This window comes from Palaemon carinicauda, chromosome 30 (assembly GCF_036898095.1).
Source record: "Palaemon carinicauda isolate YSFRI2023 chromosome 30, ASM3689809v2, whole genome shotgun sequence".
Taxonomy (NCBI): Eukaryota; Metazoa; Arthropoda; class Malacostraca; order Decapoda; family Palaemonidae; genus Palaemon; species Palaemon carinicauda.
Window position 1 is genome coordinate 66,650,546 of NC_090754.1, and position 26,925 is coordinate 66,677,470.

The 26,925-nt window shown below is 42.9% G+C and overlaps 1 protein-coding gene across 2 annotated transcripts in view; it reads right to left on the reverse strand.

Moving 5' to 3' along the window:
- The window catches only part of LOC137623241 (heme-binding protein 2-like), an 80,197-nt gene that overhangs the window by 1,759 nt on the left and 51,513 nt on the right, over positions 1–26,925 (reverse strand). For both annotated transcript variants that reach the window (XM_068353982.1, XM_068353981.1), the window contains exon 5: positions 22,768–22,878. In XM_068353982.1, the coding sequence (XP_068210083.1) occupies positions 22,768–22,878 (111 nt within the window). The remainder of the gene's footprint in view (positions 1–22,767; positions 22,879–26,925) is intronic.

The window sequence follows — 26,925 nt, forward strand, 5'->3', positions numbered from 1 at the left end:
CGAGTCCCTACGTGCTACTCCATGAAACAAATCTTTACACTGGGAACCAAACCCCCTCACCAATTTACTGAAGTCTATTTTGTGCTCCAATGTTTGGGCTGGACGTCTCCCCTAATGCCTACCCTTGGCAAGGAAGAAACTTGTCCCTTCAATCAGAAAAGATAAGATGGTCTCCTCAAGCTTTAGCAACTGCTATGACTTCCTAGGGATATCATCCTTCCTAGGGATATCATCCAGGACTGGTCTTAGACCCAAGAAGAAAGGTTACCTTTGAAACCACGCATAAAAATTATAGTCTTCTCCCCTCCTGAGGGAAGAGTCCATGGATACGATACCACACCCTTCAGTTCCCAATTCAGGGCCTGCCAAAAAGGAAGGGAGAAAGCAAGGAAACTGAGGCAACCTTATTAAGATCTTATCTCTTATCAGAGAAGTTAACAACCTTGGGGAACAATCAAAGCTCTAGTAAGCGACTGGAATAACCCCCCCGCCCCAATAGATGGGCTCTTCGGTGCAGCTCAAGGTTTGAGGCCCTATGATAGTGATATGTGCAGGTTTCTGGGTGCGCATAAGTCAAAATAAAATCTTACCCTACCCCACACTCCTGTCAGGAGGGATTTTATTTCCTGAAAGAGACCAGAGGTCATCCTTTCCCTTTAACCAATTGATGTGGTAGTGATGACACTAACATCGGGATGTTGATAAAACGACTTTGGAGTAGTATCAACAATTTTCTCAACATAAAACCCGCCAACATAAAGCTCCAGGTGACCTTGTTGAATCGTTGAATGCGGTCAATGGTTTACTTCTAAGCTTCTAGGATCTGACAAATCTTGAATACAAGAAAATCTCAAAACTAATTCTATCAAGGGCAAAGGCAGTCATCAGAAAACCAGCCAGTGGACCAATTTTAGTGTGTGTTCAAATGGAAGAACTTGGCAGTTAAATTTGCTAGACAAATTAGGGCAACGGAAGGTTTTGGCAGTCCGGAATTCACCTATCCGAAGCAGCTCGGTCTTCTTTCCTGTAGAAGATTGTCAGGACTCCCTTTTCCACTGAACTGCCACCTTCAAGAGCATAGGGGATCTTAAAGAAGTCTTCCTTTATTTTGAGAATTAGTCTTCCTAGCTCAGGAATTCCTGTCAATAAGCCTTTGTAGTCTTTCAAGTCTCATTGTTCCCACTACTCTGATCAGGCCAGATGAGGAAAAGCAGTAAAGGATCCATAGGAAACATCCTGCAACTGTTGCATGAGTTGGGGAGTTACCTGTCAAGCCAGTGGGCAGTGATAGTATTAAGACAGTTAATAGGCTCTTGTCCAACCATCACTTGTATTCTGACTGCTTACACAGTACATCACTATTCAGATGTACATATTTTAAAATTCTTATAACTGACATGGTATGGATTCATCCAATTACTTTACTATAAATCATTGAAAATCAATTGGAAAGGTAAATGACTTTATTAGACAAAATAATAATCTGCCCTTCATAATATGAATTGAATTAGTAACAATGAAAGGGCCCAAGGTGCTTAAAAGTGCCTATTCATGATTTACTCCTAATCTTGGGAAGCCCTTTTCAATTCACAGTAAGCTTTAAATTACAATAACTTTTAGTGTAACGGAAGAATAATACAGAACTGTTTTTGTAAGCCTGATAAGGATTGGCCCTTATAAAACAGGATGCTATTACCACAAACAACAGGATGTGGGGATCATCACAATAAATGCCCAAGATGCATCCCAGACCATCCAAGATTGGAAGATGCCATTAGCAAATCTCTGGTGGATATACAAGGTGCCTCGCACTGAGGGACCTGGGGGAACCCAAACATAGAATAAGGTAAGGTATGACAAGTTTGTAATACCCCACAGACATTCACTCCATAATCTAAAATGATTGGCTCTCTTGCAGTATAGGTGTTATCAAAATCAATGTTTCAGAAAGAGAGGAATAGCATGGCATGTCCAGTTCTCATGCTTTAGTGACCTACGGGGACAATAACTGACATATGCACTATAGTCTTCTCCCCTCCTGAGGGAAGAGTCCATGGATACCACAGACCCTTCAGTTCCCAATTCAGGGCCTGCCAAAAAGGGAGTTAAAAAGCAAGGAAACTTTTTCCTGTAAAGTTTATACTTAAAACTGAATGACTATCTCAGTGATTGGGCTTTAGCCTTTTGTCCCATATATCATCACCCTACAGATTCTTGTTAACTCCATACGAGACTTGCTAAGGTAAGATACCTTGCCAGTTATCTACTTCCTACAGGACTTTGTATAAAATGATAAAATTATTTTTGGGCTCGAGCCATGTCGTCCTGATGGAAGTTCTTAATGGCAACTTTTACTTGGGATATTTCTGAGAGTGATATACCAGAGCAATTTTACCTATGAAGTTATCACAGAGTTCTAACCTCCGGAGTTAATATCCCGATATATCATGTATAAATCAGGGATGTGGTAATATTAACAAGCCATGGTTGTGTTTCCCCAAATAGAGTTAACCTTGTCTCAAAGGATAAGGGATATGGTAGGATACGTGGCCGAGAGAGACGTTAAACTCCCGATCTCAATATGCTACAATTAACACGTTTCCTGTGAACCATTTCCTTTTCGCAGACGCCATCTTTGACGTTTTTTTGGAGTTTTTTGCCTGTTTTTATAGCTTTGTGAGTAATTTAGCAATCATGGATCCTTCCCATCCCTATCTGGTCCCATGGCGGCTGAAGTACTTTTCATCACCATCCTTGGACAGGATAGCTTGTAGGCTATCTATCCTGGCCCTAGGTACGGAAAAAGTTATCATTCCATAGACTAAATATCTCTTCCACCTTAGAGACCACCCTTGGGAGTTTTCTCTACCCCTTCCCCTTCATGGTTAGACCATAACCTGACTGTACTGGGAACTACAGTTCCTCTTGTCTAGTCGTCTTACCCTAGCTATTGAGTTTTTCTCTCACCCGCTAGGTAGCCTAGACTTGCCTGCACAGTTCTCTCTAAGGGCTAACCCTATCTAGGCGAAGACTTGGTAGCCCCTTGGGGTTCTCCTCTTCCGCCTTGGGAGTTGCCTGTTCTGTATCTGGTCCCATTTTGTGCTATGTTCCTCTTGCTGTAGTCTTGACTCCCTTGCCTGATAGCCTATCTCTACTTCCGGTCTAGTCAGCTTGAGTTCTTCTAGCAGTGGCTGTGTGTTGGCTTTAGGACAATCCCTCTGCCACCTTAGACAGGTCATCTGCTCTTTCCTATCCTCTTCCATATCTCAGGAACAATGTCTTCTGAAGTTGATCAATTGGATCCTGCCTGGTTGTCAGGACTCCCTTTGAATTTCCAATTCTTAGCATCCTGGCCGTCTAGTACGGCTCTTATTATCTTATGGGCTAACAACCCCTTTTCATAAGTTAATGATAATGATCAGGTCTTGGCAGGCTGCCTTTCATTCCTGTACCTCTCCCCCAGAGAGTGAACACTCCCTATGGGAGTGTCGACTGTCTTCCTGTCAACTTGACAATGCCTCTGCCGCTTTGTGTCGACATGCCTGGGGTGTTGAAAGGTCAGTTTTTATCTTGGCTGCTTGAAATAGTTGCTGGTTTAGGCAGTATGATAAATGAACATGCCCTCTTAGGCTGTCCAATAGACTGAATGAAGGTCCTGGTGTTCCTTTGATGTGAACCTTTCCTCCATATTCCTACCACACTGTCACTCATAGTTTTTCATAAATTTTCAATGATTTCTGAGCTGTTCGACATGAGTCTTATTATGTTATAATCTTAGCCATATCTTATGTTAGGATTAATCTTGAACATTATTTTATGGGTAAAATTACTTATATAGGATTAATCTTAAGAAATATCTCTAAAGATGTGTACAGTGTACACAGAAATTTTTTCTTCTTTACAGGTTGCTGATGAAACGGTGTTCAACAGTCATCTGTACCAGGCAGGTTAACTTGTCCTGGGTCTTGTCCTGCCGGATACATGCGGAATCTCATGTTTCCAAGGGGTAAGTTGCAATCTACAACCTACCAACTTCCAGATTTGCAAAGACCTCTTCCACAGACTTTCACGCCACTGACGTCTCCTTGCATGTGCAAGAACGGAGTCCGAAGAGACACCGTCATTGGGTCAGAGGTTTCCAGAAGAGCTCTCAACAAGGTGCCCCTTACTTTCCTTCTATGGAACTGAAGGACCTCCTCTATCCCAAGGCTGAGGTGACCGCTGTTTTTGGTCACCATTTACCGACGGTTCAACTCCCACCAGCACCAATAGATCATGTGGATAATGAAGTTCGGGACGCTCAGCAAGTCATGAGTCTGGACTTTGACAACATGTCAACAGCTTCTTCTATGTTGTCAGAGAGGGAGAGGATCCTGCTGACCATGGAAGCCTCTGAGGAGTCATTGGCTGTACCTCGGGTGAGTATAGTTCCCAGTGTTTCTTTAGCTTGTTCCCCCATCCCTGTTGCTCAGCCCCCAGCTTCTACCTCTACACCTGTTCCTACAATAGACAAACCTTCGTTTCCTAGTCAAATGAAATTTATGACGTCCATGAAAGCTTCCATGGAAAACCTAACAGCCAAACAAGAATGTTCTCAAGCGGACATCATGGCGAGGAGAGAAGCTTTACAAAAGGCACCTGTTTCTAAGGCTCACCTAGCTTTGAGCTTACAAGAATGCACAGTGAAGAACCCTTGGCGTTATGCTGAGCACATGGCCTTAAGTGAAGGGTACCTCCGCATCGGAGAGGGTTTGGGTTCCAAGACAGTCTCGGACTTTGAATTCTTCCCATCGATTGATGGTTATCCTTACTGATATGTAAGGTTCAACTTGGAAGCGTCCATTAGGGATGATATGATCCCTAAGGATACAATCATCCTGGACCATAGCAAGGCTCAGTCTCATTTGGTTAAGGAGCTGAAGACGGCCGAATTCACTAATACCCAATTTTCTGCTTTTGGTAGGAAGCAGGCCACTTTTGTAGCTCCCAAGGATACTGTCTTCCCTTTTGCCTCTAAGAGCTTAGAGGCTGTAAAGAAAGCAGTAGAGGAGTGTAAACCTGTCTCTGAATTTGGACAATGGGGAAAATGTCCAACAAACCTTTACTGTTGGAAAACTAGATAAAGACATCGGCGGCAAGCAGTTTAATGAGAAACTGCTTAGAATTCCTGAATCCCTTTAAAGGGAAGAGTTAGAAGCTAAAAGAGAGACTATCTGCCTCTTTATCCTTCCAATCTTATCTAGAGATGCTTATTAGAAAATATTCCAAATCTTATCTCTTCCCCATCCTGGCAAAGCCTCACCTAGCCATGTTTCATAGAGATTTCCATGTTTTCTTCCTAGCCATTAGAGCATGTAGAGAAGACGTCCTAGCCGCTGCTAAGATCAGGCACGAACCTAGAATGCTGATCGACTCCAATATCATGGGGAAAGACCTCTTCCCCTAGAAATTGGCTAAGGAAGTCATGGACACAGCAGCTCAAGAGAATAAGAGCCTTATAGACAAGTGGGGTTTGTCCTCTAAATGGAAATTGACCCCCAGTGAAGGATCTCAACCCAAGGGCAAGAAACCCAGACGACACTAAGCGAAGGTAATGCTTAACTGTCGTGACAGCCTCAGTTGCCGCCATCCCTCAAACTGTATACATGCCTCCCCAGGAGTACTGTATGTATCACAGTCTCCAGCCTTCAACCCGGTGTATGAGAGAGCCACTATCAACTTCCACCCTGTCAGAGCTCAAAAGGAAGACACCAGTAGCAGGCGAAGGTATGGAAAAGGCAGTCAATCTAGAGGCCAAGGAAGTAGAGGCATGGCAGTTAAAGACGCAGGCCTTTCACACTAATGATGAGGAGCTCCCGGTAGAGGGACAACCACCTGTTCAGGGATTGATGGGAGTTCGATTCCTGGCCTCGCAGCATAGTCTCAAAAGGACTAGGCTAGAAATGGAGACAAAAACCACCATAGTTTAAGAGGTTCTTCCAACACAACCCCATTTTTGGAAGATCATGTACAGGATCTTCTCCGGAAGGGAGTCATCCATTGCACAAAATCCATGAACTTTCAAGGGCAGCTATTCTGCATGCCCAAGAAAGATTCAAACATTCTTCGAACTATTCTAGACTTGTCCCCACTAAACAAATTCATTCTGAATGACAAGTTCCAGATGCTAACTATCTCGCAAATACGGACCCTACTACCCCAGGGGACCTACAACATCTCCATAGATCTTACAGACGCCTATTGTCATCTTCCGATAGGCCGGCACTTCTCCCGCTACCTTAGTTTTAGACTGGCAAGAAAGGCCTACATATTTAGAACTACGCCCCTCGGGCTCAATACAGTATAGCTCTGAGGATTTTTACGAAGCTAGTCGAGGCCATCGTCCAACAATTACGGAACAGAGGCCTTCAGGTGATGGTGTACCTGGACGACTGACTAGTCTGGGCTGCAACAAAGTCGACGATGTCTTCTGACAGCCCAAGAAGTCATGAAATTCCTACAGTCTCTGTGCTAACAAATCAACCTCGAAAAGTCCAGACTGTCTTTGGCTCAGGAATTCCAGTGGCTAGGACTTCACTGGAATCTAAAGTCACACACCCTCTGTCTACCGCAAGGCAAGAGAAAGGAAATTGCAAACATCGTTCAAGAGTACTAACCAGCCGGCAACAGGGATTCACTGCAATTCGCTGCCGTGACGGACCTAATCTTAAAAGCAAGACTAAAAGATGCCAATAGAGTCTGGAGAAGAAAGATATCAAATGCTTGGAGAGATCTTTGCCACAAAATCCCGATCTTACTGCTCAAGATCGCTCAAGCCGTGGTCCACTGTCAAGAGTTTATCGACACACGTCCCTGTGTAGTATCCTCCTCCTTCCTGGGCTATTCACACGGACGCCACGGAACAAGTTGGGGGGGGGGGACACCCCTTCTAAGAAAGTAAAGGGTTGATGGTCAACCACATTTCAGAAATTTCATATTAATAACTTGGAAGCTATGGCAGTGTTTCCAACTCTGAAGAGACTGAACCCAAATATGAAATCGCGCTTCAAATTAAGTCATTGACTACAGGACAATAGTTCACTATGTCAACAGACAGAGCTTCAGATCTCCTCAGATCAACCATGCGATTCTAGCCATCCTCACTTTAGCAAAGCAGAGGAATTGGCATCTCTCAGCAGTTCACCTCGAAGGGGTTCGCAATGTGACGGCAGACGCTCTCTCAAGATCCAAACCTCTAGAAACAGAATGGTCTCTGGATGCAAAATTATTCTGTTTTATTCTAGAGCAAGTTCCAGGACTGAAAATTGATCTCTTTGCAACGAGCTTCAACAAGAAGCTTCCCCGGTAAGTAATACCAAACTTAGACCCGGAAGCGACAGGAACGGATGCAATGTCTCTGGATTGGAACCAGTGGTCCCACATCTACTTATTTCAACTATTCAACCTCCTAATGAAAGTCCTAAACAAACTAGGACTTTCAAGGGAACCACGGCTCTAGTGGCTCCCAAGTGGGCCAAGAGCAATTGGTATCCTCTTGTTCTGGAACTCAAACCTCTCCAGGTACCTCTACCATCGCCAGTGCTGTCCCAGGATGTTCAACAGAAAACGGTCTTCGCTTCCTCTTGGATAACGAAAACCCTTCTACTCATGATTTTCTCGCCCTTGCGGCTCAAAGAAAGTTCGGGGTTGCAAAAGGGAGAATTAACTTCATAGAAGAGTGCAAGTCCAACACCACGAAACAACAATTTTTGTCTTCCTGGAAAAAACAGGTTGCTTTCGTGAAAGGTCATCAGCCTTCTTCTATTTCTATGGACTTCTGTATTTCTTTCTTTACCTCATTACATGATCAAGGTTTAGCCTCTACAACTACAGTATTGCCTCATGGAAGTCAGCACTAACTAGACCAATAGCTTATGCTTTTGATATTGAACTCAATAGCGAGGTGTTTAATAAGATCCCGAAGGCTTGTGCTAAACTGAAACCTAATACTCCTCCCAAGGCTATTTCATGATCGTTGGATAAAGTCCTACACTTTGCCTCTTCGATAGATAACGCCTCTACTGTACTTCTCTGAGGGATCTTACTCAAAAGTCCATCTTTATACTTGCTATGGCTTCTGATACTAGAGTCAGTGAGATTGTGGCCCTTTCCAAGGATGATGGCCACATTGAATTCTCGGAATCAGGGGAGGTAAATCTTTACTCAGATCCTGCACTCTTCGTGAAAAACGAACTTTCCACGAAACGCTGGGGGCCCTGGAAGATTGTTCCACTAAAGGAGGACCCTTCTCTGAGCCCAGTGGAGTCCCTGTTCAAGAGCTGGGCCTTTAAAGGTGGTCAACTTTTTAAAGGGGAGACGACAGGATCTAATCTTTCTCTGAAACAGCTATGGTCCAAACTCACCTAATTCATCAGAAGGGCTGACCCTGAAAGTATTCCATCGGGTCATGACCTTAGAAAAGTTCCCTCTTCTTTAAATTTTTTCCAATGTATTTCCTTTGCAGGCTCACAGGCTTACACAGGATGTAAATCTTCAAGAGCGTACTTCAAACATTACTTACATCAGTTGGAAGAGATTAAACACTTCGTTCTGAAAAACGAAACACATTGATAGGAAAAATACCAATTATTTTACATTTCTGTATTCTTGACTTTTTTTGTATTACTTTAAATAGTGATATCTCCATTAATTTGTATTTGTTAAAAGTTTTGTACTCTGGTTCCTTAACATTGTCTTTATATATATATATATATATATATATATATATATATATATATATATATATATATATATATATATATATATATATATATATATATATATATATATATATATATATATATATATATATATATATATATATATATATATATATATATATATATATATATATTTTTTTTTTTTTTTTTTTTGCAGCATGTCCTACTTCCTGTAGGGCAAGGAGATGGTAGAGAGTCTTACTGTCACACAGCTGGACATATCCTAATTTGGACATATCCACAACCTGTGGGGCCTGTGGAATGCTCGACTGTCACAAGAGGATTCAAAAGTGAAAAAAGGGATGATTGTTGATTCAATGTTCATCACAGACAGCAAGCGAAACTTGAGGGGACGTGGTGTAAAGATTTCAAGATTAGACGATGGATGCAGTGTGCAAGAGATTTCAAGCTTGTGATTAGATGTTTTAAGAGTTTTTTTTACTGAGGGGGATTATTAGGATATTAATGCAGAAGACACTTTAGTGAAAAAAACCCAATGGTTGAGTATCTGTTATCAGTAGGTAGTCCAAGATTTATGTCCAGACTCTGTTGACTCACTGTGAAGATCGTGAACTGCAAAGTGATGGGGTTCTCCTACAAGCTTGAAGTTTTCTTATGTCACAAGCTTAGAACTTTGTCTTGACTATGTCGACCTTGACCGAAAAGGCTCCGTCTTGATGATAATTTAGAGAAAATCTGCACACAAACCAAGTAGGACTTTATCTGACACAATCTATTATCACGTTTTTTTTTTTTTTTTCTGTGACTATGCAATCTAGAGGAGGGGTCTCTTTCTGATGTTAAAGTGAGAATGTAGAGATAGGTAACAAACATTGTTTTACAATCCCTTTGATCATAACCAAAGTACTGTAACCTGTCAAATTACATTTGAATTTAGCCAAAATATTTACACTTATGTTGGTCTTTATTTATACTTGTACTGTATATGTAGATTAAATATTTAGAGGATTGATTCCTAAGGGGTTCTGTATGGAGAAATTTATGTCTTCATCTGGTTTTGAAGACCTGCATTTTCATATTATTGTATTTTTTTTCTCTCATTGATCAATTAAAATATTTTTTTTCACCGAATTTTTCTCCCTTCTATACATTTCCTTCTACACTGTCCCCTGTCCCCCAGCATAGAGTTAATTTAAAGTTATTTTTTCCTCTCCTAATGATTGAAATGTTCAATTATGTTTAAATAAGAAAATATCTTACCTAGAAAGTATACTACTCCTCTTATTTAGGACTCCGTGCATAGCACTGCGGAGAGAGACAGGGAACCCAAGAAAAAATAATATGGAAGAAAGGTTCTAGGTGGGTTCCCTTGCCCAGTATAAAATCAAGAGGTGGTGCCCCGTTCATCCTTGATTGTTTACTTTTACCAAGATCTCTGTGGATTCCAGCATATTTTATTGTGTAGTGAATGTTGGAGTGTGGTAGGCATTAGGACACTAAGAAATCTACGTGCTACATCTGGCCACAGTCTGCAAACTACTACATCACAGTGGCTGCTGTTAGTGTGATTAAACAAGCTTAAGTGTTATGTATGGACTCTTATAGACTGTAGGGTTGGGACTTCTCAGTCTACATTGTGCTAAGGGAGTAATGTTCTTTTCAATGTACTTTTTAATACTGTACAGTCAAAGGTGATATTTTCCTTTTATGTCATGAGTGTTATTATTTTACTACTCTGTTATATAATTTTGGGGTTCTGAAAACTTTGGTTTTCTCTATATATCTACTGTATATAATGTTGCATAGCAGCTGTTACATGTATGAAATTTTGGAAACAATAAAAGAAAACTCTTCCTTTTTGCGTTTCCTTACATTGGACTTAATATATATAATAAAAGTAGCGTACTTCAATTTTTTGGGCTCAGGCCATGTCGTCCTGATGGAGGAAGGTTCCTATAAGTAGCTTCCTAGGGTATATTTGACTACAGTGATATTCCCAGAATATTTACCTTTAGGTCTCCAGAATTCTAACTCCTGGCGCGAATATCCTTAAAATTTCTCTCAAGGATATCGCATAATATCAGGGGACGTATATCTTGATACGACACATAGCAATCTTCACCCCGAATAGCGTTTTCGCTTCGAGGGGGAAAGTGGCAAAAATAGAAGGGGAGCCGTTATCAAGGTACCCTTCCTCCGTTACTACCTTGAGTATCTTGATGGCGCCATTGTCGCTGCCATGTTCTATTCCTTTAAGTGTAGTGCTACAAGCTCGGTGATTTTCCTTTTCGCTCTCGTGTTTATGCTTATCTCGTTGGATTTATCATGCAATCTCCAGCCACTTCTGCCTCTGGAAAGTTGAATATTTGATCTTTACACTGTATAAATTTTAGCTCTTGCCTCAGAGTGAAATTAGGTTAAATTTAATGAGAGAGCTGTTGCCTGAACCGGAGGCGTAAATGGGCGCTGTCGTTCGTTACACATGAGTTATTTAGTTAGCCTGAACGACTTTCCCGGTATAAATAGCATGGATATCTAATAGCTATTCAGTCTTTATTGCTAGGAGTTAATTATATTATGCTGATTTTATTCGTAATAGTTTTGGTGATTAAGGTAACCGAACCTTGCTTACGCTAGGCTTCCTAGCCTAGGCGTTTTAGTTTACTTTCATGCATGATATAACAGACATTCCTAGTGTTATTACAATTAAATGAAGCTATTTAGGCAATTTATATGTGTAAGTTACATTGATTGCATATAAATTTTCCTCTTCTGAAATCGTATACGAGAGTTTCGGGGATTAAGGTAATTGATTCTCACCCGCCACTAGGCTACAAGCCTAGTGGCTTTAGTATACTTTCATACATGTTCTCCAGTTACCTTCGTGTATCGTTTAATCAATTCAGGTGGAGATAGATATCTCCTAGAATTATTATATAAACTGATTCTCGTCTCCAGTGGAAATTTAAGGGTAATCCCTCCTTCCCTCTGGGTGTAGCCTTAGGCTACAACTCTAGTTGGTCGTGCCTCGAGTTGTCATTCAGGCATGAATACGCTAGGATTTTCTGTCCCTTCCCTCAGCTGCAGATAGTAAGTTTTGGGTTTCGGTCAGAACCTCAGAGTATATAGTCTTGTGCCGGCAGCCAGCCGGCAGGGTGAATAGTCATTCCTCTATCGGACTAGGCTGCCAGCATAGGAGGCTAGAAATCCCTAGGCCGCACCTGAAGTGGTTGTATGATGCCGCCATTTTCTCCCTGCGGTCTAGTAGACTAGTCCTGTGCTCGCAGACCCTAAGCTGAAGAATAGATATTCTTCTGCCGCCTAGGATGGCGCCGGCACTGGAACTCTGTTTCTCTCTTGTTGAGAGGAGGCGGCAAGCTTGTTGCCGGCCCCTTAACTGTATTGGCAGACCGTAGGCTGGAGAATAGATATTTTCCTGTCGTCTAGGATGGCGCCGATACTGAAACAGAGTTTCTTAAAGGTGTGGATGGACCGGCAAGTCTGCCGGGCCCTTCCACACCTCATACAGGACCCTTTTCCCTCCCCCCTCTGTCCTTTAGTGATGGCCTCGCCATTACAACCCTTTGGCCATCGTCCTACAATCTCACCGCTTGCCGGCAGGTTGTGGGGCCGGCCGGGGCTCCTACTTGTAGTAGCTTAGCCGCTCAGCTTTCCCTTATGGACGCAAGGCTCCGGGAGGGCTGGGCCATCTGCCGGCAGGAGACCCCTTTACTGTAGAGTGTTCTTCAGTCCTCTCTTGGACTGCCATTCACATTCCAGTGGCCGGCAGAGACCGGCAATGGTTTGTGTTTGGGTGGAAGTCTGAATGATGTTTTCTCCCCTTCCATTTGAACCCTCATTCTGGAGGAAGACATTAAGGCTGAGCACTTTCACCCTTCACTCCTCTTTTTCTCTCTCTCTATTAGCTAGTGCCGCCGGGTACTAACCTAGCCGGCAGTGGCCGGCCAGGCTGCCAGCCACTACCCCCCGCCGGCAAGGTGCTGGCTGGACCAGTGTGCCGGGAACCGGTGAGACACCGGCAATCGACAAGCTGCTGGAAGAACTGGCTTGGCCGGCAGGTGCCGGCCGGGCTGATGCTGCCAGCCACTACCCCAGCCAGCTAGGCGCCGGCTGTACTAGTGCGCCGGTAACCGGCGAGCCGTGGGCAGGGTTAACTTGGCCGGCGGGAGCCGGCCGGGTTGATGCTGTCAGCCACCGCCCCAGCCGGCTGGATTGTGCCGCCAGGTGCTAGCCTTGCCGGTATTATGCCGGCAAGAACTACAGTATATGACTACATAGTAGCCAGTATATTTGCAGTATAGATCATACTGCAGACAGAAAACTATAGTATAAATTATACAGTAGTTAATTTACCAACATACCCTGTGTATTTATGCACAGTATATTGTTGAGACCATATTATATAGGGGAAGAAAAGACTTCTTTCCACATACTGATAGATGATCAGTTACAAATTACCCTCATTATTAAAACCTTTGGAAAGTCAGTGTTAAGTTACACTTATCTATCCTTGCAGGTTAGAACTCTTCCATTGGGTTCCCTGAATAGGAAAACTCTAGGTTTTAATTTTGGGGGAGGTCACAGCAATTGGCTGGACAGGAAACACAAGTATGTGTCTTTCCTAATTCTTTTCTAGCTTTCTATCCTAAGCTATATGTAATAAATATGCAAAATATTAATATTTATAGTTTATCAGGTGAGATGAACTACCACATACTCATTTAGTTTTCCTCTTTTTACTGGAGGACCACCCCAAGTGCCTGCGAGTCTTCTGCAACGTCAGGAGCAAGGACTTCTGCGGCCATGTAGAGTACAGGGTGCACTCTCTCTGTTCCATCACCAAGGGATCTCTTATGTACTGGGACCCCCAGGACTGCATTCAAAGCCTTAGTTACTGAGGCTTTTGATGACCCCAAGACAGCGGAGTCAAGGGATGCAGCACGGATTAAGCTGTGCAGATGGGTTCGTGGCTTCCAGAAGAATGCCACGGGGTCTTACCTTCCGAATGAACGGATGCGAGCCTATCTGTTCCGAGGCAACTGTGGATGCCGTTATACCACAGCCTCAACCTGAGATCCCCTGCGTCCAGATTTCCGTAGATACGGATGTCTCTGACGCGATGAAGGTCATCCCCCTAGATGAAAGGATGCCAGAGAGGTGTCGGAGGACACCGAGAAAGACCTTCTTGCAGAAGGTCTGGAAGAGGAGTCTACCTTGGCTCTTGAGACTGAAGAGGATGACATCGAATCGGAGTCCGTTTCGTCGGTTCCGGCCCCAGAACCAGTACCTTCTACGTCTTCTGTTCCTCCATCTGACGAAATGGAAAAAGCCTTGGCTAATCACATGACGATGGAGACTCTTCGTAAGCAAAACGAAGAAAGGGACGCTGATCTGAGAAGAAAGATGGACCATCTCGCATCGTCCCGTGGATCTGAGAAGAGACTCAATGTGAAGGATCTTCCTTATTGTTCTGAAGTAAACCCTTGGAGGCATGCAGAGTACATGCCAATTACAAACGGGAAGATCTTTATTCCAGAGAAGCTGGGAGCTGTCCTCATTAAGGATGTCGACTTTTGGCTCAGCTTTGAGTCTTACCCAGACTGCTTCATCCGTCTGAAGGCAGAACCTGTGTCTAAGGAGGAGACAGAGCTGAAAGAGGTCATAGTTCTTGACCATGGGAAAGCTCAAGCTTTAATGGCAAGCAGTCTGAAAGACAGGGGCTTCACTAATTCGAAGGTGCCAGCCCTGAGCAAGAAACACCCTTCTTTTCTTGCTCCAGCTAAACTAGCCTTTCCGTTGGCAGAAAAGGGGTTTATGGCAGTCATGAAGGCAGTAGAAGCTGGGAAACCTTGCCTTACACTTGAGGAGTGTAGACCCTTATCCCTAGCTCTGCTTACGGATGACAAAGACTGGAAGGAAATACATTTTACCTTCTCAGTTGGGAAGTTGGAGGCGGATATTGCTGGACACCAGTTCAGCGAAAACCTCCCTAAGTTGTCTGACTTTCTCTTGCGTAGGGAGCAAGAGACAAAGGAAAGGCTTGCTGCATCCCTGTCCCTCAAGATTACTTTGGAGGCAATGGTAAGCGATAATAGATCCCCAGACATGTTCATGGTCATGGCCAAATCACATTTGGCAACGATGGTCAAGGACCTATATGGCTTTGTTAGAGCCAGACGAGCATGTAGGGAGTTCGTGTTTGCTTCGGCTGCGGTGAAACACGAACCCAGGAAGTTGATAACTTCCAATATCTGGGGAAAACACCTCTTCCCGAGTGAAGTGGTCAAGGAAGTAGTTGACAAGGCTGCTACGGAGAAAAGGAATCTTCCCCAAAAGTGGGGCATGTTGACGAAGAGGAAGTCTTCCCCGGATGAGGGTCCCCAACCGAAAAGAAAGACAGAGGAGACCTAGGTTGCCCTCTTGCCATGTCAGGAAACAACAACAACCTCCCGCAGTTCCAATGACCGTGGTGCCCCAGATGGTGGCACAACCTCAAACCACCTACCAGATGGTGCCTCAGCAGATGGTGGCCCAGTCACCAGCCTTTACTCCTGCCTATGAGAGGCAGACCCCTACCTTTCGCCCTAAAGGTAGAGGGTCGATTAGAAGCTCCTCTAGACAACCCTCGAGAGGAAGAGGGGTTAGGGGAGGACACGGTCAAGGAGGCAAGTCCTCCGGACAACCGAAGCAATGAGATGCTTCCGGTAGGAAGAAGACTCCAAAGATTTCGGGATCGCTGGACCTTCGATCCCTGGGCCCACAGCCTAATCAAGAACGGACTAGGTTGGAGCTGGAGGACAGCTCCACCATCATTTCCTCAATTCTTCCAAAACTCTAACCCCGTCCTGGAAGAATATACCCGAGAACTCTTGAGCAAACGGGTGATAAGGAGGGCAAAGTCCATCAAATTCCATGGGAGGCTGTTTAGTGTTCCCAAGAAGAACTCAGAGTCATTCTGGACTTGTCGCCACTCAACAAGTTCAGGATGTTAACCCTACAACACAAAGACCCTGCTGCCAAAACAGGCGTATACAGTCTCGATAGACATGGCAGATGCCTATTGACATATTCCAATCAATCGCCCACTCTCCTCTTACCTAGGATTCAGGCTACAGAAGAAGAAATACATCTTCAGAGCCATGCCCTTCGGACTAAATATAGCCGCAAGGATCTTTACAAAGCTTGCAGATGCAGTCGTTCAACAACTACGCCTAGAAGGTGTCCAGGTGGTGGCCTACCTGGACGATTGGTTGGTGTGGGCAGCATCCGAGACGGAATGCATGCAAGCATCCAAAAAAGTGATCCAGTTCCTGGAACATCTAGGATTCAAGATCAACGTCAAAAAGTCTGGATTATCTCCAGATCAGGAGTTTCAATGGCTGGGAATAGATTGGAACTTAAAGTCACACCTGATCTGGAGATAATCGAAACTCTTTGATGTTGATCTTGAATCCCAGATGTTTCAGGAACTGGATCACTTTTTTGGATGCTTGCATGCATTCCGTCTCGGATGATGCCCACACCAACCAATCGTCCAGGTAGGCCACCACCTGGACATCTTCTAGGCATAGTTGTTGAACGACTGCATCTGCAAGCTTTGTAAAGATCACACCGTCTCTCCATTCCGCTAGGGAAGAGGAGAGAGATAGCGGGATCTGTCAAGAGACTACTGAAATCCGATAGGATATCAAGACGCCAACAGGAGAGAGTGCTGGGCTCCCTTCAGTTTGCATCAGTGACAGACCCGGTGCTAAGAACATAGCTAAAAGATGCATCAGGAGTCTGGAGAAGATTCGCATCAAACGCTCGAAGAGATCTAAGGAGACCGATAATGACTCGACCACAATCACTTCTTAAGCCATGGTCGAAGGCCAAGAACCTGAAGAGGTCCATACCCTTGCAACCACCTCTCCCTTCAGTCATCATCCATACGGATGCATCAAAGGAAGGATGGGGAGGTCACTCTCACCAACGGAAAGTCCAAAGGACTTGGTCCTCTCTATTCAGTACACATAAGACTGACTCTGGACAGCGAGGTGATAGTGAGATGTTTGAATCGTCAAGGTTCGAGATCACCCCAAATCAACCAAGTGATGTTGGCCATCTTCCGCTTAGCGGAAAAGAAGAGATGGCACTTATCAGCAGTTCACCTTCAAGGGTTCCGCAATGTGACGGCGGACGCTCCATCCAGGCTCTCGCCGATAGAGTCAGAATGGTCCCTAGACGCAGGATCATTCTCCTTCATCTTACGTCAAGTCCCAGGACTGCAGATCGACCTCTTCGTGACGAGCAACAAGAAACTACCTCGTTATGTGGCCCCATACGAGGGCCCTCTAGCGCAGGCAGTGGATGCCATGTCCCTCAATTGGAACAGATGGAACTGGATTTACCTGTTCCCTCCAACCAACCTCTTGTTGAAGGTCCTCAACGAGCCGAGATCCTTTCAGGGAACGGCAGCTCTAGTGGCTCCCAAGTGGCCGAAGAGCAATTGGTTCCCTCTAGTATTGGAACTGAAGCCGAGGCTGGTCCCTCTGCCGGACCCAGTGCTGACTCAACAAGTACAGAAGTCAACTGTCTTCACTTCATCACAGAAAACCCAAAACCTTCATCTCATGATTTTCTCTCCTTAGCAGTTAAGAAAAGGTTTGGGATCTCGAGAGACAGTATAGACTTCTTAGAAGAATTTAAGTCTAAATCAACCAGAAGACAATATGAGTCGTCTTAGAAGAAGTGGGTTGCTTTCGTCAAGGCAAGAAGTCCAAAAGAGATCTCAACAGATTTCTGTTTATCCTTCTTTATTCACCTTCATGGACAAGGTTTAGCAGCCAACACGATAACAACATGTAAGTCAGCCTTGACTAGACCTCTGCTTTACGCCTTCCAAGTAGACTTATCCAATGAAATCTTTAACAAGATTCCTAAGGCTTGTGCTAGACTTAGACCTGCAGCACCTTCGAAGCCCATTTCATGGTCCTTGGATAAGGTCCTACACTTTGCCTCAACAGTGAACAATGATGATTGCTCTTTGAAAGACTTAACCCAGAAAGTTTTATTCTTGTTTGCTCTAGCCTCGGGGGCCAGAGTTAGTGAAATAGTGGCCCTTTCTAGAGATGAGGGCCATATTCAGTTCACAGAAGCAGGAGAACTGAATCTCTTTCCTGACCCAACGTTTCTCGCCAAGAACGAGCTACCTACCAAGAGCTGGGGTCCCTGGAGAATCTGCCCTCTGAAGGAAGATGTCTCGCTGTGCCCAGTAGAGTGTCTAAAGGTCCACTTCGTAGAACTTCAGACTTCAGGGGAGGACAGCTCTTTAAAGGAGAAACCTAGGGTTCAAACTTATCCCTGAAACAACTAAGGGCGAAGATCACCTATTTCATTAACAGAGCGGATCCTGACAGTACACCCGCAGGTCATGATCCCAGGAAAATTGCTTCGTCATTAAACGTTTTCCAATACATGGACTTTGAGCGCCTTCGCTCGTACACTGGATGGAGGTCATCCAGAGTATTCTTTAAACACTATGCGAAGCAAGTGCAAGAGTTGAAACGTTATGTGGTGGCGGCAGGTAGTGTGCTAAAACCTGTCGCTTAGCGCTGCGAGGAACAGTGAATTGTTTGGGACTGCTAAAATCGGGTGAAGGTGCTGACACTTCACAGTGCAACACGTAAATATAAGTGTCACCAAGGTGGCACTATGGACTGTTCCAGTTATAAAAGGTGAAGAAACATAGAGATAACACTTGTGCCGTGTGTTTTTACACAGTGTGAAGAAAGTCATTCATAAAAATGCATATTAGAAAATTTATTAAATTTTCAGTTTGTGGCTCTAATTATTTTTCCTTTTCAGGTGAAATAATAATTTCTGGTCTTGACTGCTTTATATATGTTTCTCTTTGCATTCATTAGCATTATACTAACGCTATGTTATCTATGTTGAATTGCTGGTTATTCATTACCAATAAATACTTAATTGGTATTTGTGTCTTATTTCGCCCCAAATTTGAATCAATAAAGATATGCGAGAGTATTATTTAACACTTAATAATATGCATATGGACATGTAAACAAATAGATACGCATACTTTGTTCCTACACAAGTACAAGCTTTACCTGGGTTTGCATACAGCAAATCCTGTATGCTTTGGAAGTTATGTTGTCTCATATAAACTTTTGTTCGTATTAAAGTACAAACTTTGACTGGCTTTGCATACAGTGAGACCTGTATGCTCTTGATGCTATGTTGTTCATATGGTATACTGTATGCAAATCTCGAGACACTTTCCTAAGTCTAGTATGACTCTTCCCTGCAGGGGGCAGGAAGCACTAACATAGTTCATGATTAGATGTAATGACGTATAACTGTAACGCCACATGTCTCTATGGTCTGGATGACCAAGGAAATATTGTCCTGAGGTTAAGGCACATTTGGAAAATCCACAGATACAGTACTTTCTAAATAATGCTCTGGTAACCTTCCATCAGGACGACATGGCCTGAGCCCAAAAAAAAACAGATTTTGAGCGAAGCGAAAAATCTATTTTTGGGTGAGATAGCCATGTCGTCCTGATGGACCCGCACTCCTTTTTATAGAAAAGGCCTTGGCAGGATCCCTCCCAAAACTACTATATCTGTAGAACCTTGCTCAACCCTACAAGGAATAAAACATAGCGGTGACGATGGCGCCATCTAGATACTCAAAGTAGTAATGGAGGAAGGGTACCTTGGTAACAGCTCCCCTTCTATTTTTGCCACTTTCCCCCTCGAAGCGAAAACGCTATTCGGGGTGAAAATTGCTATGTGTCGTATCAAGATATACGTCCCCTGATATTATGCGATATCCTTGAGAGAAATTTTAAGGATATTCGCACCAGGAGTTAGAATTCTGGAGACCTAAAGGTAAATTCTCTGGGAATATCACTGTAGTCAAATATACCCTAGGAAGCTACTTATAGGAACCTTCCTCCATCAGGACGACATGGATATCTCACCCAAAACTAGATTTTTCGCTTCGCTCACAATCCGTTTTTTAACCTTCTTTTTATAGACTTCAGTCTTTTTATCTACTGGTGACAAAGTTCTTCACAGAGAGTGGGACTGTGCTATTGATTTCCTTTGGTCCTACTTTTACAAACATTTCACTACTTTAGTTTATCAATGCTAAAGGAAGTGTGTGAAGTGTGTGAGAGAAGGAAGTTGAGAGTTAATGTGGGTAAGAGTAAGGTTACGAGATGTACGAGAAGGGAAGGTGGTGCGAAGTTGAATGGAGAGTTACTTGAGGAGGTGGATCAGTTTAAGTACTTGGGGTCTGTGTTCTTGCAGCAAATGGTGGAGTGGAAGCAAATGTATGTCAGAGAGTGAATAAAGGATGCAAAGTGTTGGGGGCAGTTAAGGGAGTAGTAAAAAATAGAGGGTTGGGTATGAAAAAGTAATTGTACCAACTGTGATGAATGGATCGGAGTTGTGGGGAATGAAAGTGATGGAGAGACAGAAATTGAATGTGTTTGAGATGAAGTGTCTAAGGAGTATGGCTGGTGTATCTTGAGTAGATAGGGTTAGGAATGAAGTAGTGAGGGTGAGAACGGGTGTAAGAAATGAGTTAGCAGCTAGAGTGGATATGAATGTGTTGAGGTGGTTTGGCCATGCTGAGAGAATGGAAAATAGCTGTCTGCTAAAGAAGGTGATGAAGGCAAGAGTTGAAGGGAGAAGTACAAGAGGAAGGTCAAGGTTTGGGTGGATGGATGGAGTGAAGGAAGCTCTGGGTGATAGGAGGATAGATGTGAGCGAGGCAAGAGAGCGTGCTAGAAATAAGAATGAATGGTGAGCGATTGTGACGCAGTTCCAGTAGGCCCTGCTGCTTCCTCCAGTGCCTTGGATGACCACGGAGGTAGCAGCAGTAGGGGATTCAGCGTTATGAAGCTTCATCTGTGGTGGATAATGGGGGAGGGTGGGCTGCCGCACCCTAGCAGTACCAGCCGAACTCGGTTGAGTCCCTTGTCAGCCTGGGAGGAATGTAGAGGGGAGGGGGTCCCATTTTTTGCTTCATTTGTTTTAATGTCAGCTGGCCCCCAAAATTGGGGCAGGTGCCTTGGTATATGTATGTATGTATAACTGCAAATAATAATCTCTAGCACACTTCCATCAGAACATGGCTCAAGCCCAAAAAACGGATTTTGACATAGGAGAAATCTATTTTTGGGCGAGATAGCCATGTCGTCCTGATGGCCCGTCCATTTCTTTTCATCCCCTCTTAATTCTCAATGTGGGCCTCACGTGACGCGATGGCTGCTCCTGGTATGGTTCAACAGGAAACATGTTAGTTGTAGCGCATCAAGATCAGGAGTTGTAATGGCTCTCTCGGCCACATATCCTACCCTACCCCTTTTCCTTTGAGACAATGTTAACTCTGTTCGGGGAGGGATAACCATGGCTTGTTATCAACACGTCCCTGATTTATACACTATATCTCTCGGCATATTCACTTTGGAGGTTAGAATTCCGTGATAACCTCTAAGGTAAATTTTCTCTGGTATATCACACACGATGTGAACTCGGTTGAGTCCCTTGTCAGGCTGGGAGGAACGTAGAGAGTAGAGGTCCCCTTTTTATTTTGTTTCATTTGTTGATGTTGGCTACCCCCCCAAAATTGGGGAAAGTGCCTTGGTATATGTATGTATATCAAATGCAGAAATATGCCAAGAAGCTGCTGCCATTCAGGAACTTCCATCAGGACGACATGGCTATCACCACCCAAAAATAGATTTTTCCTACGTAAAAATCCGTTTTATGAAATATGGTGGCCTAGCAATGAGGCTTAGTAGCCATTCATGGCCAAAGTTAGATTTTGGAAATCTTCCCCCATTGTATTAAGAGGTAAAAGTTAAGTGGGCTTAAAAAGTAGGTGAAGATGAGAGGGAGGGATTTTACAAAGTACTTCTAGTAATGCTTAAAGTTCATAAGGTGGGGCGACAACTGATTAAATCATCTTCCTTGCCTCCATATTCTTTTTTTTCTTGTAGAAACCTGGCTTCTTCTACAACCCCACATATACTTACAGGGAAAAGTGTTTCAAGATAGCTTTATAATAAAGCCTCTTTGATCCATTTCCATAACACTCACATTAGTTCTCAGATAATAGACTTTTTATCACCCCTGACAGCTCCCAGGTGTTGTTTAGTGCCCCAAAATGAACCTGCTTTGCCAACTTACTGAGGTGCTGTGATACAGTTACCTATTTGCTAGTTGACATATGCCACTATAGTAGTGTTGTCGCTCATCAACACTATCGAGTGGTCTCTCAAACTGTTGGAATGATTGCAGTGTCAAGAATGTTACCCTGTAAAGCACTACAAGATTAGATTCCTTAGGTGTTCTCCCCCTCCCTTCTTGGATGCATCTGTGAAGAGCCTAGGATTCCTATTGTAGTGAAAGGAGGAGATAGATTTCCAGATACCGTCACTTCGTTATAACTTTTATCTGGCGAGTTTCCAGCTTCGCTGAAATTATACTCCTATTAAAGGATAAGTGTTTGTATGTACAGTATAGGAACAAACAAATTGCTATAAATTGTATTATTTCTTTAACATTTTAATAAATTTTTGGATGTCTTAGTGCTGTATCTTGCTAATGTTTTAGACTAAAATTTTTCTTAAAACATTCCATTTTTAATCGTACTTAAGGTTCCACAGCAGCAACTATGCTCAAGAATAGTTAGGTTGGTATTGGTAACTTCATAAACTAAATAAATTGATGGAAAGATTGATATTTTGTCATAAAAAATTGAAAAAAAAAATTACGCAATAAGTATTCTGTATAAACAGTATATTTAAAGACTGGTGGTTTTCATAACTGGTTGACATATGCTAACCCTTCCAACCCTTTCAAAGTGAGGCCAGGGAAAATTAGTCTGAATTACTGAGTTTATGAAAGTAAAAAAAAAATTGGAGATGGCAATAACTAGAAGAAATTTTCATTCTGTTTTCATAATTATTACAGTAAAACATATACTAATGTTTGAGACGAATACTCACCAGTACATAGTGTCAGATTGGGTGTTTTCCCCAGCAAGTTTCAAAAGGGTCCGGAGTGAATCTGCTTCTGCCATCCAAGTCGATTCTGTTGTAGCGTAACCGCCAAACTTCCTGTGGATATAGTTAGGTATCGGTCAGTTTTTGCTATGGCACAAAAATAAAACTTTTGCAAGTTACAATTGCCTGTAGGCCTACAGTAAAAAGTATGCTTCCATTAAACAAGTTCTTGCATTTTTACTAGTATAACATAAAAAAGGTTTTTTTTTTATTAGGCAAAACCCTAAGGTTGGATAAAATAGGATTGGGGATAACACCAACAGTGTCCCTTGCCAGGCTCCCAATAGGTAGATAACTTTCCTTGTGATTTGAAGTGTCTTACTTTTATTTCTTTTGGTTTTGCCCAGCTCCATCAACATTATCTTACAACCCTTTTTACCTTTTTAGGAACAAATCCTTTGTTAGGCCCAAGTTTAGAAATATGACTTGTATTCTTGAAACGCTATTGTTATAAATGAATGGGCTGGTACTATGAGGATCCTTAATGAACATATACTTAGTAAAGTAACACTGTTAACAGTACTTTAGCATTTTCTTTAAGGAAATTAATTAGGTGAATAGCAATATTGGTTGATCATTTCAAGTACTGTACATTCTTTTTTATCTATTTTCCTTATCCGCAAATTTATAAAAAAAAAAAACTTGTGCAATTGGGAATATAGGATACTAGTTATCTTGTATCCGGTAGTTTAACTTGACCACTTGGAGATGAATAGCTGGCATGAACTGACTTCAATAATTACAGTAGTACCTGGTACCTCATTTCACGTAGGCCATTGCTCTCCTGTCTGGTCTTTAGGTACTGAATCTCATCTTAATTTGATGAAAACTTGCGGTCTATTAAATTTGTTATTCCTAATATGGATATTATCAATATTTGGTGCCCAAGATTTAAAGGTAGCCCACCACTTATGTTCGTGGGTTGTACCAGGGTTCCTTTAAGGTGAAATTGTATTATTTTTCAGTTGTAGAATAAATTTTCTTGAGTAACAGCTCTTTGTTAAGTACAGTACAGTACTGTAACATCTTGACATAAGAGCCAGCCGCCAAGCAAATTTTTGCATCAATAGCAGCAAAAACTTGAGATACGAGCATGCTTACAGAGACTAACAATAGGTGGCCGAGCGCTTGGGAGCTCTCAAAGCGCGCTCCTCTCGTTCATTTTGTGTGATCTCCAACTGCTGTATGAATCTCTGTGCATCTCTCATGGTATTTGCGTTATTTACGGGATTTTAATGTACAGTATATTTGTAGACAATTATTCTAATAAGTGATGGGTCCCATGAAAGTAAGTGGAAACGTTGGCAGTGAGAAGAAAAAGAGCATGATGACGATAAGAGGTGAAACGTAAAATTATAGAAAAACATGGGCATGGTGAGTTGGACCGTCATTACGAGAGAAGTACATCGATGATATGTATCACCCTCAAACAGAAGGAGGCGGCCATCATCATCATCATGATTATTATTATTATTACTATTATTATTATCATTACTAGCTAAGCTACAACCCTAGTTGGAAATGCAAGATGCTATAAGCCCAAGGACTCCAACAGGGAAAAATAGCCCAGTAAGGAAAGTAAATAAGGAAATAAATAAAGAATATAAGTAATGAAAAATTCAAATAAAATATTTTAAAAGCATTAACAATATTAAAACAGATACTTGATATATAAACTATAAAAGGAATTATGTAAGCCTGTTCAACATAAAAACATTCGCTGCGAGTTTGAACTTTTGAAGTTCAACTGATTCAACTACCTGATTAGGAAGATCATTCCACAACTTGGTTACAGCTGGAATAAAACTATAGTACTATATAGTATTGAGTCTCATGATGAAGAATGCCTGGCTGTTAGAATTAACTGCATATCTAGTATTCCGAACAGGATGGAACTGTCAGGGAAGATCTAAATGTAAAGGATGGTCAGAATTATAAAAAAAAAATCTTATTCAACATGCATATTGAACTAATTGAACGACGGAATAAGAAATTTAATAGAACGTAAGTTCCTGTCCAACAAATTAAGATGAGAATCAGCAGCATAAAGCCCTCCAAAGGCCTAAGCAATATGTCTAAATTACAGGCTAATATAAATGATGAGAGGGAGAGGCTTCTGTTGTTGTGGATTAAAGAAAAGCAGCTGGCGGGAGATAGCACGACTGATACAATCATGCGTGCTCAAGCCAGTGCAGTCCACAAAGATTTGAAACAAAGGGAAGTATCTGTGAGTGGGTAGACATCAACGCCAGTGGAGACATTCAAAGCTAGTCGTGACTGGTTTGATAACTTTAAAAAGCAAATTAGGATACTTTCAGTTGTGAGGCATGGGGAAGCTACTTGTTTATATGTGAAAGTCGCAGAGGAGTATGTCAAATGTTTTGACTCTTTTATTGCTGTGTAAGGTTACAAACCCTTCAACAAGTCTTCAACTGTGATGAAACTTTCCTTTTTTGGAAAATAAAAATGCCCAGGAGGACATTCATCCAGGCAGAAGAGAAAAAACTGCCAGGCCATAAACCCATGAAAGATAAAAGTGACTCTTGCCTTAAGTGCTCAAGTCAGCAGTGACTGCAAGATCATGCCACTGCTGGTGTATTACTCTAAAAACCCACATGCTTTCAAGAGTCACAAAATCTTGAAAGAAAAGTTTCAAGTAATGTGGTGAGATAATTCAAAGGCATGAGTGACAAGGCATTTCTTCACAGAAAGAGTAAATCTGGTCTTTGATCTCATGGGCAAGAAGTATTTGATGGAGAAAAACATCCCACTGAAATGTCTTTTCATTTTAGACAATGCCCCTGGCCACCCTCCAAGCCTTGAAGATGACATTCTCGATGATTTAAAGTTCATTGAGGTCCTCCATCTCCCGCCCACCACCACTCCTCCAGCCCATGGACCAACAGGCCATTTCAAATTTCAAGAAGCTGTACACAAAGCATTTGTTAAAAAGAATGCTTTGATGTCACAGATAACACCAACCTCTTCATGAATTTTGGAAGGACCATTTTAACATTGTGTTATGACCAGATTCTGTAGCTGAAAGGAATTTTGAAGGGTTCAATATGCAGCCTGACCCCCAAATCCATTGCGTTGGAAGAGATTGCGTCTCTCGGAAAGTCCATGGGGCTGGAAGTAGACAAGGCACATGTCTACCATCTTGTCAAGGAACATCAAGAAGAGCTCACGACGGACGAGTTGATCAAGCTCCAGACGATGCAACATTCGGAGAAGTTACAAGAGCTCAGTAATGAGGTGGAACCAGTGAGGTACAGTATTAGGCACTAAGGCTGACACGTGTTCTATGTTCCTCCCATTGCTGGCAAGTGCTGGGTTAGGTTTCAAGAAGGGAGTGTGCGCTAAACTCCCTCAACTGCATGTTATGGTAAGCGCTACCAATGTAGCGCGACCCATAGAAACTGTAGGTTGAAGTTCTGTGTGCTGCCTCCATCGAGAGCACAAAGAAGTAGAGCACAAAGAAGTAGCGCATACCTGTGTGCTATCACAGACATGAGAGCTACCATAGATGAAGTAGCACTAGTTTTTGCACTGGATAAAGTCTAGTGTGTGTCGTCTAGACGAGAAGACTCACAAGGAGACTTGAGAAGCGATCGTTGAAGCAATAGCGTTTGAACTCTTGTGTACGACAAGAAGAGAAGGAGTCTCGCTGGGAAGGGCAGTGCGCTTGCTTGCAGTGAGGATCGTAGTCGGTAATGGTCTACAATCCTCGCCAGAGAGGTTCTCTGTCGAACAAAGTCAGTAATTACCACCCAAAAAGTCAAGGCCTTCGAGACTAGCCACTGGCTGTTGGCGATTCTACACACAAGCGGGAAGTGTTGTTCATCAAAGGGGGAGGGCAACTTTACATCATAAGATAAAGTTGCGAGCTGGGCAGTGCTGTGACACTGAAACGTGGTTGCTATTCTAGGAGTAGTCAAGAGCTGGCTTGCAGTGGCATATTGAAAACTCAGTCGCAAGCTGGAGACTGGTCATGCGCGAACTTCAGCAGGACTGGGCGAGGCAAGTCTACTAGATGAGATGAGTCAGCTACGAGAAACAAGTCTGCTGGGCGAGAGGTGTCAGCTGAGCGAGACAAGTCAG